Source organism: Polypterus senegalus, chromosome 10, assembly GCF_016835505.1.
Source record: "Polypterus senegalus isolate Bchr_013 chromosome 10, ASM1683550v1, whole genome shotgun sequence".
Taxonomy (NCBI): Eukaryota; Metazoa; Chordata; class Cladistia; order Polypteriformes; family Polypteridae; genus Polypterus; species Polypterus senegalus.
Genome location: NC_053163.1, coordinates 15478096 through 15494678, shown reverse-complemented (window position 1 = coordinate 15494678; position 16583 = coordinate 15478096). Strand labels below are relative to the sequence as shown.

The 16583-nt window shown below is 41.1% G+C and overlaps 1 protein-coding gene across 1 annotated transcript in view; it reads left to right on the top strand.

Moving 5' to 3' along the window:
* The window catches only part of si:dkey-92f12.2 (SUN domain-containing protein 2), a 100224-nt gene that overhangs the window by 39205 nt on the left and 44436 nt on the right, over positions 1-16583 (top strand). Inside the window, exon 3 of the mRNA XM_039765292.1 lies at positions 7678-7865. Coding sequence (XP_039621226.1) covers positions 7738-7865 — 128 coding nt within the window. The 5' untranslated portion in view covers positions 7678-7737. The remainder of the gene's footprint in view (positions 1-7677; positions 7866-16583) is intronic.

The window sequence follows — 16583 nt, the reverse complement described above, 5'->3', positions numbered from 1 at the left end:
CAAATTAAACAATTCAGATGCGATTAAAGTGCACATTGCAGAATTTCATTGAAAGGGGATTTGCATACATTTTGGACACACAACACTTTTTTCTAAATGGTTCCCCCATTTTAGTTGGAAAATTCTTAAGGGCGGATTTTGTACAAATGTTAGACAGTTCTACTTCATGACAAGAACCATAGACACACGTAAAATAAGTGACCGAGTAGTGTGGTGGAAAGGACAGCTTTAGGGGGTCTTCAGCTCTAGACTTGCTGTTGCGAGAATGGGCTTGGGAAGCTGGATGGGCGGAATGGCCTGCTGTTACAACTGTTGTGTTTTAATAAACTGGGCATCCATTACAAACACAGTTTAGCTCCCCTTTATACATTATATACTCCTTATAAATATACATTATCATAAAAATGTGTACACCAGTAAATACACATGCATACAAATATTCTAAAAACCAGTTAACCTCATTCAGAGATGCAGTGGGCTGGAGGCCAGAAGCACAAGTTTAAGGTGAGAAGCACCCTTGTACCGGACCCCTGGCCAACGCAAGGCCCCCTACACATCTATCTATCTATCTATCTATCTATCTATCTATCTATCTATCTATCTATCTATCTATCTATCTATCTATCTATCTATCTATCTATCTATCTATCTATCCAAAAAAATGAGTACACAGGCTATTATACAGTACTCCATTCATAAGCCAAAGTCCTCTACGTATGTGTAACACACAGACTAATATTAGAACATTAGAACACTCTAGACGAGAACAGGCCATTCAGCCCAACAAAGCTCGCCAGTCCTATTCATTTATTTCTTCCCAAAAATAATCAAGTCAAGTTTTGAAAGTCCCTAACGTCTTACTGTCTATCACACTACTTGGTCGCTTATTCCACATGTCTATCGTTCTTTGTGTAAAGAAAAACTTCCCAATGTTTGTGCAAAATTTACCCTTAACAAGTTTCCAACTGTGTCCCCGTGTTCTTGATGAACTCATTTTGAAATACACGTCTCGATCCACTGTACTAATTCCCTTCATAATTTTAAACACTTCAGTCAGGTCTCCTCTTAATCTCCTTCTGTTTAAACTGTAAAGGCTCAGCTCTTTTAATCTTTCCTCATAATTCATCCCCTGTAGCTCTCAATCAGCCTAGTCGCTCTTCTCTGGACCTTCTCTAGTGCTGCTATGTCCTTTTTGTAGCCTGGAGACCGAAACTGCACACAGGACTCAAGATGAGGCCTCATCTTAAAGGTTGAGCAGACCCTCCTGTGACTTGTACTCCACACATCAAGGTGCTATATAACCTGACATTCTGTTAGCCTTCTTAATGGCTTCTGAACACTGTCTGTAAGTCGATAGCATAGAGTCTAGTATGACTCCTAAATCCTTCTCATAAGGTGTACTCTCGATTTTCCGACTGCCCATTGTGTATTCGAACCTAACATTTTTACTTCCTATGTGTAATACTTTACATTTACTGACATTAAATTTCATCTGACACAAATCTGCCCAAGCCTGTCTGCTATCCATATCCTTCTGTAATGATATAACGGAGTCCAAATTATCTGCTAATCCACCTATCTTGGTATCATCCGCAAGCTTAACCAGCTTGTTAGTTATATTCCTATCTAAATCATTTATATTTATTAAAAATAACAGCGGCCCCAGCACTGCCCCCTGCTGGTCACCACTCTTAACGTCACCCAATTCTGATGAGGTTGCTCGCACCATCACCCTCTGCTTCCTGTGTCTGAGCCAATTCTTTTTTTTTTTTTTTTTATTTATTTATTAATTTTATTATAATCAATACATAGTAATCAAGTTTTTACAAAAAAAAAAAGAATTATACTAAGAACAGATCGATCCCCACCCTTGAGAGAGAGAGCAAGCCAAATGGTGTAAAATTTAAGGCTTGTAAAAAATACCTAAATCAACAAATTCTCTGTGCTTTATAAACTCATTTCAAAATATTACTGATTAGATCCTGCCATGTTTTGAAAAAAGTCTGCACAGATCCTCTAACTGAGTATTTGATTTTTTCCAATTTCAAATAGTATAACACATCGGTTTCCCACTGACTTAAAAGAGGAGAGTTTGGGTTCTTCCAGTTTATCAGAATAATTCTGCGTGCCAACAGTGTAGTGAATGCAATCACAGTTTGTTTGTCTTTCTCCACCTTAAGACCCTCTGGAAGAACCCCAAACACAGCTGTTAATGGGTTAGGAGGGATTGTGAGTCCAAGACTGTCTGAGAGGTAATTAAAAATTTTTGTCCAGAATAATGTTAATTTGGTGCAGGCCCAGAACATGTGACCCAGTGAGGCTGGGGCTTGGTTGCAATGTTCGCAGGTTGGATCATGTCTGAGCCAATTCTGCACCCATCTAAAAACATCACCCTGAACTCCCACTTCTTTTAATTTGATGCCCAACCTCTCATGTGGCACCTCATCAAATGCTTTCTGAAAGTCCAGATAAATAATATCATCTGCTCCACTTTGATCGTATCCTTTTGTTGCCTCCTCATAGAATTCCAACATGTTAGTAAAACACGACCTCCCTCTTCTGACTCCATGCTGCCTGTTCCTAATAACTCCTGTCCTTGCCACGTGTTGCTCAATCTTATCCTTAATAATTCCTTCCATTGATTTTCCTGTGATGCATGTTAAGCTTACCGGCCTATAGTTGCTTGGATCTGCCCAGTCTCCCTTTTTATATGATATTTTCCAGTCCTTCGGAATCTCTCCAGCATGCAGTGACTTCCTAAAAATATGTGTCAATCTGTACTCACTAGCCTCCTTAAGAACTTGAGGATAAATATTATCTGGTCCTGGTGATTTGTTTGACTTCAGTCTATTTAATCTGAGCAGCACTTCTCCTTCTACAATTTCCAAATCCCTCAGTACCTCCTTAGTAGTCCCTGTTACCGCTGGGAGGTTATCCACTTGCTCACTTGTGAACACCTCAGAAAAATGTTAAGTTTATTTCATTGTCTGTATCTTTTAATTCCCTTTACTATTCCTGATGCACTTGACCTCCTCCTTAACTGTTCTTTTACTACTAAAATACTGAAAGAATCTCTTGGGGTCTTCTTTCGCCTTATCTGCTCTATTCCTCTCCAACTGTCTTTTAGCCTCTCTGATATCCTTCTTAATGGTTGCCCTCATTTTCTCATACGCGCTACGGTTCTCTTTGCAGTCATTAGTCTTATATACCTTATAAAGCAGTTTTTTCCTTTGCAACTTCTTTTTTAAATCTTTATTAATCCATCGTGGAGTTTTTTTTAGTTTCCTATTAATTCCAAATTTAGGTATGTATCTGTCCTGCATTACATGTAAAACATTTTTAAACCTGTTCCACTGGTCTGTCTATTAAATCCATGGAGGGGTATGTTACTCACCTCCCACTTACTCATACATCTTAGAGAAGTTAAGGGACGTTCAAACATAATTATATAAAAAATGAAAAGTACAAGTGAGTCAATAGTTACAGTGTCAGAAGGTACAGCGGTGACCAGGTCATGAATCACTTGTACTGACAACAGCGTTTTAAAATCACACTGCAGCAGCAGGACCAGCTGATCTTCCGGAGCATTCTGTTCCGCAGCGCAGTGAGAGAAGACGACTGCTCCGTTTACTTCTCTGACCCACCAAAATGTTATTGGGAGGGTGACTGCTGTTGTTGTCAAGGATGGCCCATACCTCCTTCCCCATACTCCTTTCCACCACAATTCCCAGTGAGTCCATAGTCCAGCCTACTTCACCACCTTGAGTCCAGCCTCTTAGTGTTCTTACCTGTCATATTGCCTCCCCAACAAACAGCATCAGAAAAGCGGACTCGAATGTCTGATTAAACACAGACAGTATTTCGTTACATATGTTGAATGATTGGAGTCTTCTGTATAAAAAGAGCCCACTCTGCCCCTTCCTGTAGAGGGCATCTGTACACACGTGCCAATTCTTGTTAATGGACACTGGATTTATGAGACAGCACTCCTGTCAATACTTTTGTAATCCTCACAACTCATAATAAATTGTGTTTTGCTGTATAACTTATCCACAATAAGCTATATATTTAGCTGCTTGTAATAACCTGTGTACTCTGATAAATATACATGCATACGTACCTCTATTCTCAAACCTGGCTAGTCTCAATCAGGGACGCAGTGGGCCGGAGGTTCAAAGTGAGTACCACCCTTCGTTAGAGCCCCAGTCCAAAGCATGCCCCCCTTTCGAAACTGAAATCATCAAATTACCAAACAGCCATCTTTAGGATGCGGGAGGTGAAACGTAGACCTATACAGGGAGAACGTGTCGATTCCCATTAATGGACGCTGGGTTAATGAGCCGGCACTCCTCCCGATACATTTGTAATCTTCATAAGTGTACGCAGCTCGTAATAAATTGTGTTTTGCTTATTAACTTATCCACAATCAACCAAATGTAGCTGCTTATAATAACCTGAGTACTCTTTATAAACATAAATCATCATAATAAATTGTCTACCCCTTACCTGAATATAACTCATCATAATAAATTGGATAATCTTCATACAAATAACAATCATCATAATAAACTGTGTGCCCCTTATAAACATAGCTCCTCATTTTAATACATTTTAAGCATAAATCAGTCTCTCATATTAAAAGGTGTACCTCTTATAAGCACAACTCCTCATAATAAACTGTGAAATCCAAGTAAAGTTGTGCCCCCCCTTATAAATATAAATCCCTATAATAAATTGTCGACTCCTTATAATGCATTTATCACACTTTTTAAGCATAAGTCAACTGCTGGTGATAAATGGTGCTCCCCTTGTAACCATAACTGCATTCTTCAATAGGTGTGTATACCTAATAAACATAACTCTGCGAGTTCATAAATTTCAAATCCTTAATATAATTCTGTCCCCGTAATAAATGGTGTACTCCTTATCAACCGACTACATCCAAATGAATTATTTACTCGTTGTAAGCCAGTTCCATGTTCCCAATGTAATATATCTTTTATATTCACAACTCATTCTAATAAACTCTGTACCCCAGTTAAGTGTGCCTCAGCTCCTCTATAACATATGAGCTGCCTGTTACAAGCATAGCCCCTTGTAAACACCTCTACTCATAATACAGTTATTCACGCCAGTTGTGCAAACCTCTACTGCTCAATAGGCCGCATTACTTTCAAGATGATGCGTAATTTTCATTGATAAATGCATGTTTCATTTCAGGTTCTGTCCCTACTGCCCTCAAAACCGCTGCAGTTACCCCAATCCTGAAAAAACCTAACCTGGATCTTTCCTTTCTCTCTCCAGTTACAGGCCTATATCTAATCTCCCTTTGTTTGGCTAAGGCGATGGAACGTGTGGTTGCTACACAACTCCATGCTTTTCTTCTTGACAATACACTCTATGAGCCTTTCCAGTCATAGCCCAGCACTGAGACAGCTCTTCTCCGTGTAGTCAATGATCTTCTCTGGTCTGCTGATTGCGGTTCACTTCATATTCTCCTCCTTTGTGACTTAAGTGCAGCATCTGACACTGCTAATCATGAAATCCTACTGTCACGTCTCTCTGCTGTAGGCATCTCTGGGCATCATATCTTTCTAACAGGCAACACTTTGTCACACTTGGCTGATAGAAATCCTCCACTTCACCTGTGTGTCACATGGTGTTCCTCAGGGTTCAGTCCTTGGGTTGTTACTTTTTTCTACTTTATATCCTTCCTTTGGGTGAGATTATTCGCAGACATGGTATGCAAATGATATAAAGTGTGGAGGCCAGCCCTGGCACAGACAGGCAGACACCACTGGTTCAAGCACGTTTTATTTACAAGTCCTATTTATAAGTGTCCTGCACACAACCCAGTGCCCCTGATCCACACACCACACACCCTCAGTCTGGGCTTCTCCAAATCCCTGTCTCCTTTCACCGCCTCCACTCCTCTCCTCCGAGCTTCGTCCTCTTCCACCCGACTCCAGCTGACAACTGGAGGGAGGCGGCTACAACCTCCAGGTGCCTCCTGATGAGCTTCCTGTGGCACTTCCTGGTGTGGCGGAAGTGCTGCATTAGCACCCGGAAGCACTCGGGATATCCCTGGAAATACTTCTGCCAGCACCTCCGGGTGTGGCGGAAGTGCTGATATCCAGGGCTTCATAGTCTTCAGGGCACCCCCTGGCGGTGGCCATGGGCCCATATATGGTTGAGCTTCCATGCTCAATATTCCCGTGACCCCCACACAAACCAGGGCAGCTGCCCTCTTGTGGTCTGGGGGAGGCATAGTCCCTCTCTCCCAACTCCCAGCCGCCCGCCATAACAGTTATAACTTAATGCAGTTATAACTCCTCTACAGATTCACCTCCCAGCACACTCACTGACTGCATCACTGATCTTAAGCTATGAATGGAAAATCACTTTCTCAAACTTAATGCCAATAAAACTGGAGTGTTACTGGTAGGTCCAAAATCCTAACTTTGTAAGGCATCCTTTTTCTCTATTTCTGTTGATGGTCCACCTGTCAAACCTGCTCCTGTTGTCAGAAATCTTGGTGTTTTGTTTGATTCATCACTTAACATTGAGCTACACATTAGGTCTCTTTTCAAAATGTCCTTCTTATCACATTGCCTGCCTCCGTCCCTTTCTGTCCTTTAATGATGCTCAAATTCTGGTTCGTTGTTTCACAATGTCTCGTATTGATTACTGTAATTCCCTCTTCATTGGCCTCCCTGCAAAATCTATACAGAAGCTCCAGTATATTCAGAACTCCGCAGCCAGAGTCCTCACCCACACAAAGCGTTTTGCTCACGTCTCCCCTGTTCTCTCCCAGCTCCACTGGTTACCAGTTCCATCCGGGATTAAATTCAAGACTCTTCTTCTCACCTTCAAAGCCCTACATAACCTTGCCCCCCTCTACCTCACTCAGCTACTAGCTCCTTGCACTCCTTGTCGCTCTCTCAGTTTCTTACTGTCCCACGTACCAGACTCTCCACCCTGGGTGGGCAGGTCCTTCAGTGCTATAGCCCCGCCCCTTAACTCTGGAACTCTCTTCCTCAGTCTCTCCGAGTTTGCTCCTCTTTCTGCACTTTTAAATCTCAACTGAAAACTTTCCTCTTCTGCAAACTTTTATCATCTGTGTATTTTTTTTTTTACACTGTATGTAAAGTGAACTTGGGTTTGTGAAATGCGCTCAATAAATGTAACTTATTATTATTAAGATGATGCGTAATTAGTATTCCTGTCGCCTCATTGGTAAATGCATGTTTCCTTTCAGGTTCTGTCCCTACTGCCCTCAAAACTGCTGCAGTTGCCCCAATCCTTAACAAACCTAACCTGAAAAGGCGCTTGATAAATGTCACTTATTATTATTAAGATGATGCGTAATTTCTCATATGATGCCAATGCTGCCAGGATGGGCTCTGGCCCCTACCATTCTTGAATTGGATGAGAGGGTTTCAGAGTGTTGTTATTTTATTTTGTGTAAAAACTGGGCATACCATAAAATGAAGTTCTGGTAATTTATCTCCGTCCTGGGATCATTCCAGCTACTGAATCCCAGACAATCCCGTGATTGTTACACTCAAAGTTCACCTCTTTGCTTGACCAGTTTCGGTTTGTGTGTTTGTTCTCAGAGCCATTTGCCGATAGCCAGATGCTTCATGTCATTGACGCGCTGTGTGATTTACGTTTTAGAGACCTGCGGACTGATCAGAGACAGCAGGGCAAGGCCATCAGTCAAACTCGGAATCGACAATGACCTCCCGCCGTAGCCAGCGGCTAGCCATCGGCGGGTACCATCACAACGAAGACGACGGGGGCAGCAGCAGCTCAGCAGGTTCTGTCGCGGGGAGCCAAGTGACCTACCGGGAAATTCCTGTCAAGTGAGTACTCCCTTAAAAACAAAATCGATGTCAGCAGTAGAAATTGTGCATATTTATGAGGTTGTGTAAGCAACAGAAAGCCTGCACTGCTCAGGAACCTGACTCTCCCCTGGTAGCGGGGTCACAAAATACAAGACATGAATACACTTGACTTGAGCATTCCTAGTTTTCATCCTCTTTCTCTGTACGTTTAGCATTCGTTTGCTCAGAGGTTGATGCGCTTGCTGTTTCCTGAGCAGCTCTTCTTTCTCCACCCATTATTACTAAATAAATAACTAAAATGGTTAAGTTTATGTATAGGGTGGTCCAGATGTAATTATGCAATTTTCATTACGCTATAACTTATTAAGTTTATTACATAGAAAATCACCTGAAAAATCCTGGACCATCGCAAATTGATGACATGAAGAATCGTCTTCGCACCGAACTGGAATCATCCCCGCATAAATCAAATAATAATTCATTACATTTATATAGCGCTTTTCTCAGTACTCAAAGCACTATCCACACAGGGAAGCGAACCCACAATCTTCCACAGTCTCCTTATTGCAAAGCAGCGGCACTACCACTGCGCCACCTGTGAGGATCAAATCAAAGTCATCCAGACGATCTGGATCTGCATAATTAGATCTGGACCACCCTGTATAGAAATGCAGAATGAAATAACCTCAAATTAAGTTAAAAAACTGTGTTGCATCCATAGCTTTGTTCTTTTTGGAAGCAACTGTGGCTCTGAGGCTAAGGATCTGCGTCGGCATTTGGAAGTTTGCGACTCTACTCCGTTGAGCACCTGAGCAAAACCCTTAACCTGCAATTGCTTTGTCCTGGGTGTGACGTTAATCTACAAGCAGGTCCTCCAACTTATAGGGAAAACTTGGGGGTCACCGTAAAAAAAAAAAACTTGCACTATTCCATTGTGGGGCTGAGGTGTCACCCGCTTCACCCGGGTCCCAATCCAGGTAGTTTGTCATGTGGTGGGTGCATCAACACACTATCAGTACATGCCTCCAACCCCTGAGTGTCATCTGCATAGCAATGAAAACCCATGATATGACCAGAATAGACCCCCGTGACAAAACCCTGTTGGAACACCATGGCGTACTTGGACAGAGCGAGATTTGTTATTACCTGTGAGAACAAGTCAAGAACGATCTGATAAATAGGACTGAAACCAATAAAGCACAGCACCAAAGAGCTCGAGCAACTTTCCCATTCAGTCAATAAGAAGACGTGGCAAACCACGTCATAAGCAGCACTGAGATGTTTAGACGTGTATTGACTGTTTAAACTCCTTTGACTTCCTTTCAACTTTGTTCAATGTTTTCTCTCTATTATAAAAAAAGTCCTGGAGAGAAACAGTAGGGCGACGAGATGTGATCTGCATGTGATGATCACGGAAGACACTTAAAAGACTCGCAGGACTAAAGAGATTGGCCACGGAGCGTCTCGCGGGGAGTTTAAACATGAGACTTTGTGCCAAGAGATTGACCCAGGACCGTTTTGTGATGACGAAGAACATGAGATTCTTGCTAGACATGCCCTACTTAAAACTTAAAATAAGTGCACGGGCAGCAACACACTCAGTCGTGCAAAGGCTTTGAGCACATGCAGATCCAGGGCTCTCAGCGCATATAAAGCGTATAAGGACAATACGTTATAAATGAAACGTAGATGACTAAGCAAAGAAGAAAGCAGCGTGGAGAAAAGAGACTCAAAAGCATTGGAGAGACAGAAAATGAATAATCTAGCTGCGAATTCAGCCCGGAACAAGTGGAATTGAAACAAAGCAGCTCTAATCGGGCTCAGAGTTAAAAGACAGAGTAAAAGACAAAGTAGAAATTCATAAAGACGTTCACAAACGTTGGCACTATACACATGCGGAGCAGGTTAGAGATTATGAAAGCAGTGGAATTCGAAAGGCTCAAAAAAATAAAACGTGGAGAAAGTTAAAGAATATGAAAGTAGGAAAATTAGGAAGTATAAAAAAAAGAAAGTAAAGATCGCAGTATCGCAAACAAATGGAAATTATTACTCAAAAAAGGGAAAGTAATCACCAGGGACCAGATGTCATTGAAACAAAAGCAGGATAAAGCGAGGACAGAAATAAAAGACAAAGAGTAGAAAACAAATTAAAACGTCATAAAGAGGTTAAAAAACAAGGGGGCCAAACACATGCAGAGCAGGTTAGAGAAAATGAAAACTGGAATTCAAAAGACTCGTAGAAACACATGCAGAGCAAGATACAGAATAAGAAAGCATAAAAAAAGACAGGGTCAAACCACAAAAAGTAAAGATCGCATTAACGCAAAGAAAGAGAAATTATTACTCGGAGAAATAACAAAAAGGCGAATAGAGATCAAATATATGGACACAGGTGATATGTCAGATTATGTAAATATTGTAAGGCTTTGAAGTTTAAGTCAAGAGAATTTCAAAAACGGAGTTTACCTCACATGCATTTATTGGTTACTTTGCAAAAAAAGTATTAACTGCTGATGATTTCGATTGTTTTGTCTGTGTTGAAATTCCAAAGAGAGAAACCTATCCTGAATTACGGTACAAAGTCATTAAGCACTCGTCTCACTGACCTCCTTTAAAAGATTCAGCACGTTGGGACTCAAAAGATTCCAAATATTGTTTTTACAGAAGTTCTGAAATAAAAGTGAAACTAATGAAATAGCAACAATTCAAAGAAAAAAAAATTTTAAAAGTGTGTATCCGGAAGAACAAAAATGGGGGTTGGCGAGCGAAGCGAGCAGGGGGTGAAGCCCCCTAGTATTTAAAAAAAAAAAGTTTGCAAAAAATGTAAACAGATGCATGATGGATGGAGACCATCCTAATTTAACTGGGTTCTGCTTGCTTGCTTGTCTCACAGCAGAAGGAATTCTCTGCCTGCATGTTAGCTCCTCAAGACGCAAGTTCACCACGTGAGTGTCGGCCGTTTCCTGGCAGCATGCGAGTATCACACAAACACTTCACATCTCCCAGGAGTGAGAGATCATCTATTAGTGCTGCCAACATACAGGCAGCTGTTAACCAGAGCTTGTGCAGGGCAAGCTGAGCACTTCTCGTCTTTATACTACATGGCGATCACCATGTGAGGAGTATTCCTCTGTTGTTCACATTGGCAGCAGCCCACAAGCAGTGACTGATAGGTTACACCAAGTGCTGCAAATTTCCAACAGAAGGTGTTCATCACTCTTTGGAATACAAAATGGATGCTACCCATCTTCTGGCAGCCAGTCAATTTATAAGCACTTGCAGGCTCCGGGGGGATGAAAGATCACACCCTGGTACTTCTTATCTCCAGAAGGTGGTGATTTTTGCTTGAGAAATTGCTCAGCTTCTGACTCCAAGTTATCACCACATGAGTCTCCTGGTAGCACACAACTCTGAAGTTGCTTGAAATCTGAGATGCCATGCTGGTATTGCACTTCTACCAGCTGAAAGCAGTCCATGTCTAGGCCCACATACACTAAATATTAATGGTGTCACAAAATGAAGCGAGACAGAAGCTCATAAAGAGTGACTGATGAAAAAACAGAGGCAAGATAGGATCAAAATATTCAAAAAACAGCCGACAACTGAAATGAAAACAGAATGGTGGTGGAAGTGGAAATAACGTTATCAAAGGCAGACGGAAGTGGCATCATCAAAGTTGGACCGGAGGTGACATTAAAGCAGTTGGACTGAAATGACGTCATCTTCGGGAGTCAGAAGTGAAGGCTACGTCTGGAGTCACATCATGAAGAAGAGCCGGAAATGTTAAAAGATAGGGGAAAAAACTGGATTGTTAATGCAATACAATACAATACAATTTATTTTTCTATAGCCCAAAATCACACAAGAAGTGCCGCTATGGGCTTCAACAGGCCCTGCCTCTTGACAGCCCAACCCAGCCTTGACTCTCTAAGAAGACAAGGAAAAACTCCCAATAAAACCCTTTTAGGGAAATAATGGTAGAAACCTCAGGAAAGGCAGTTCAAAGAGAGACCCCTTTCCAGGTAGGCTGGGCATGCAGTGGGTGTCATAAAGAAGGAGGTCAATACAATACAATGCACAGAACAGAACAAATCCTTAATACAGTATAAAAATAAAAATTTTAGAAGTACAGAGCAGAATTTAACAGTAGATGATATCACATAAAATGATTTGGATTTGTTTAGAGTCCTGGAGACTTCATCCATCAAGCTGCCTCCCCATTTGGCCATTCCAAAGCTGAAATAGCGCTTATCCGATGAAAGGACCCCTCTTTCCCACGATTCCTGCGATCCTCCATCAGGGATGACTTTACTTAAGGCAGGCAAAACAACTTGTCAGGTGGGCCGTGGCACCAAGGACCACATTTGAGTACAGAGAAGAGAAACAGAGTAGGTGAGGGTTAGTAACAAATTATAATTATCATGTTACTTATGTTTTAGTGTTAATGACTAACAACAGAGATGCAGTCTGTACAGTTAATCAGCAGCTCTAGTCAGGGTGTGCTAAACTGAAGTAGTGAGTCTTCAGCCTGAGAGTGAAGGGGCATCTCTTATACAGTCATGTGAAAACATTAGGACACCCTTTGAAAGCATGTGGTTTTTTGTAACATTTTTAATAAATGGTTATTTCATCTCCGTTTCAACAATACAGAGAGATTAAAGTAATCCAACTAAACAAAGAAAACTGAAGAAAAGTCTTTTCAAGATCTTCTGTAAATGTCATTCTACAAAAATGCCTATTCTAACTGAGGAAAAAGATAGGACACCCTTGCCCCTAATAGCGAGTGTTACCTCCTTTGGCTGAAATAACTGCAGTGAGACGGTTCTTGTAGCCATCTACCAGTCTTCGACATCGGTCTGAGGAAATTTTACCCCACTCCTCAATGCAGAACTTTTTCAGCTGTGAGATGTTTGAGGGGTTTCTTGCACGTACAGCCCTTTTCAAGTCACCCCACAGCATCTCAATGGGATTCAAATCTGGACTTTGACTTGGCCATTCCAGGACTCTCCATTTCTTCTTTTTCAGCCAATCTTTGGTTGATTTACTAGTATGTTTTGGGTCATTGTCATGTTGCATGGTCCAGTTCCGCTTCAGCTTTAATTTTCTAACTGATGGTCTCACATGTTCTTCAAGCACCTTCTGATACACAGTAGAATTCATCGTGGATTCTATGATGGTGAGCTGACCAGGTCCTGCTGCAGCAAAGCAGCCCCAAACCATGACACTTCCACCTCCATGCTTCACAGTTGGTATGAGGTTCTTTTCTTGGAATGCTGTGTTTGGTTTACGCCAAACATGTCCTCTGCTGTTGTGTCCAAATAATTCAATTTTGGACTCATCTGTCCAAAGAACATTATTCCAGAAGTCCTGGTCTTTGTCAACTTTATCTCTGGCAAATGTCAGTCTGGCCTCGATGTTTCTCTTGGAAAGCAAAGGTTTCCTCCTTGCACACCTCCCATGCAAGTTAAACTTGTACAGTCTCTTTCTGATTGTAGAGGCATGTACTTCTACATCAACAGTAGCCAGAGCCTGCTGTAGTTCTCGAGATGACACTTTAGGGTTTTTGGAGACCTCTTTTAGCATCTTGCGGTCTGCTCTTGGGGTGAACTTGCTGGGGCGACCAGTCCTGGGCATGTTGGCAGTTGTTTTGAAAGCCCTCCACTTGTAGACTATCTTCCGGACAGTGGAATGGCTGATTTCAAAATCTTTTGAGATCTTTTAAATCCCTTCCCAGACTCATAGGCTGCTACAATCTTTTTTCTGAAGTCCTCTGACAGCTCTTTTGTTCTCACCATGGTGCTCACTCTCACTTCAACAGTCAGGAGCACACCAAACTAAATGTCTGAGGTTTAAATAGGGCAAGCCTCATTCAACATGCAGAGTAACGATCTACTAATTATGTGCACCTGGTGTGATATACCTGTGTGAGATCTGAGCCAATTTAAGAGGGAATACATGTGAGGGTGTCCTATCTTTTTCCTCAGTTAGAATAGGCATTTTTGTAGAATGACATTTACAGAAGATCTTGAAAAGACTTTTCTTCAGTTTTCTTTGTTTAGTTGGATTACTTTAATCTCTCTGTATTGTTGAAACGGAGATGAAATAACCATTTATTAAAAATGTTACAAAAAACCACATGCTTTCAAAGGGTGTCCTAATGTTTTCACATGACTGTAGTAGTAGGCAGACCAGTCCACAATTTAGTGGTCCTGTAACTAAAAGCTCGACCTCCCAATGTAATTTTATTAATTCTTGGAATCATAAACAGACCGGCGTCTTGAGATCTTAATGTGCGCTCAGGTTTGTAAGTCATGATAAGTTCAGAGAAGTAAGCCGGACCTCGGCTTTTTAATGCTTTATATGTTAAAAGAAGGATTTTGAAATCTGCCCTAAACTTAACCGGGAGCCAGTGTAAGGATTTAAGAACTGGAGTTATGTGTTCATATTTTCTTGTTCTTGTAATAATTCTTGCAGCAGCATTTTGGATTAACTGGAGGCTGTATAAAGAACAGTTTGAACATCCAGTGAACACCACATTGCAGTAGTCAATTCTACTAGAAATAAATGCAGGAATTATTAATCTTCTGCTGGTCTGTTTAAAGAAGGAGAGATGCATCAGTGATCTGTTCCAACGCCATATCTCGTGATATTTTACTCACCTCTGAGCCCGTTGGCTGCCTCCCAAGCAAGTGATATTTATCACTGCAAATTCTAAATCTGCTGAACTGGTCTGAGAATTGTTTTATTAGATTATGTCATGTCATGTTATATTGTGTCATGTTATCGTATGCCAAGCTCTGTCATATTATGTTATCGTTGTAATGGAGCAGCACACAAAATAGAAAAATGCTTTCAGTCCCCTAAAAGATGCACAAAATCAGCTCAGGGCCTTCCATAGCCAGCTTAAATTAGGCCTCATCATAGGCAGCCTGATCTCCCAACCAGTCCAGAAAAATAGGAAACTACTTTAAATGTATCAAAATATATCAAAATGCCTCTCGTGAGAAATAAAAAACCATTATAACAACCTTTGGCTTGAGAAATAAGCCTACAAAGAATCTTTATCAAAGAATCATCATTTATATCAACCAAAAAAGAACAAAAAAACCTGTAAAAAGAGTTTGCCTAAAAGGGCAATCCAAGGTAAACAAATCCCAAAAAGAAATCCTAAATTGAAGCCAAAATCCAGAATTGAAAAAAAACGATACACACAATAAAACAGAACTCTCCAAATATCAATGAAAAACTGAAGGATCTGCTCCCAACTTTAGACTGTAAAGGCTGAGGGTGGTCCTTCAGCAGTGACATCAGAGTGGCCACACCTCTTAGGGCTCCACCCACAAAGGACAAGGAATAGAAGAGAGCACAGAAGAGGAATACATAGGCAATAAATGATAACAGAACATTAATATTAACGAAAAATACTGTACATAATTACAACAGACACGTGAAAAATATTACTTTATAATAAACAAAGAAGGCACAGAAAAGAAAAATAAACATAACATAGAGAACAAAACCTGAATGTAACATAATAGTCATGTTTTGTTCTGTTATGTTATGTTGTAAAAAGTCAGGGGTGTCTGCACACTTCTTGTTTGTCTGTTACTGTAACATCTTTTTCTAAATAAATAATAATTCATTCGTCTTGCTGGGGATGCAAAGAGGTGTTGCAGGTTAAAAAGTACAAAAAAAGATCCTCTGGGAACGATCAAGAATACGAAGGATGGAGCTTACTTGGGAAGATCTCTTGTAAAAGAACAAGTAGAAGAAGAAAAGGGAGTGACATAACAGAGGAAGAAGGGCAGAAGACTTAGGACCTCCTCATTACTCAGGACGTCTTGATGAACCCAAACCTCTATGTTTTCTGGAAGGAAACAGTGCTGGGAGTGGGCTTGGGTGTTGTGTGAAGATGTCTACTGTTAGGCAATTCAGGCTACGAGGGACGTTCAACAAAATTTCCTCACTTTCATATTTTCGTTGGAAATGGTGAAGGTGGGAGGAGAAGTAATTGGGCATTTAAAAGTTGGTATGACGCTGGGAAAATTGCATCGCAAAGGAAGGGGACTGTGTTGAAAAGTTACTGTATGTAATTTGTTTTTGAAATTCTTAAGAAATATACAGTAGTTTAAAAAAAGTGTGGAAACTTGTTGAATGTCCTTCGTATGTTTACCCATTTGGAAAGAAACTCGGCCACCCATTTGATCATATGTTTCTTTAATAAATTGGATGGATGGATGGATGGATGGATGGATGGATGGATGGATAGATAGATAGATAGATAGATAGATAGATAGATAGATAGATACTTTATTAATCCCAACGGGAAATTCACATACTCCAGCAGCACAACATTATTAAGAACAATATTAAATTAAAGAGTGATAACAATGAAGGTATAACAGACAGACAATAATTTGGTATAACATTAACGTTTACCCCCCTGGGTGGAATTGAAGAGCTGCATAGTGTGCAGGAGGAACGTTCTCCTCAGTCTGTCAGTGGAGCAGGATGGTGACAGCAGTCTGTCATTGAAGCTGCTTCTCTGTCTTGAGATGATACTCTTCAGTGGATTCTCCATGACTGACAGGAGTCTGCTCAGCTCCCGTCGCTCTGCCATGGATGTCAAACTGTTCAGCTCCATACCTACAACAGAGCCTGCCTTCCTCACCAGTTTGTCCAGGCATGAGGTGTCCTTCTTCTTTATGTTGCCTCCCAGGCACACCACCGCGTAGA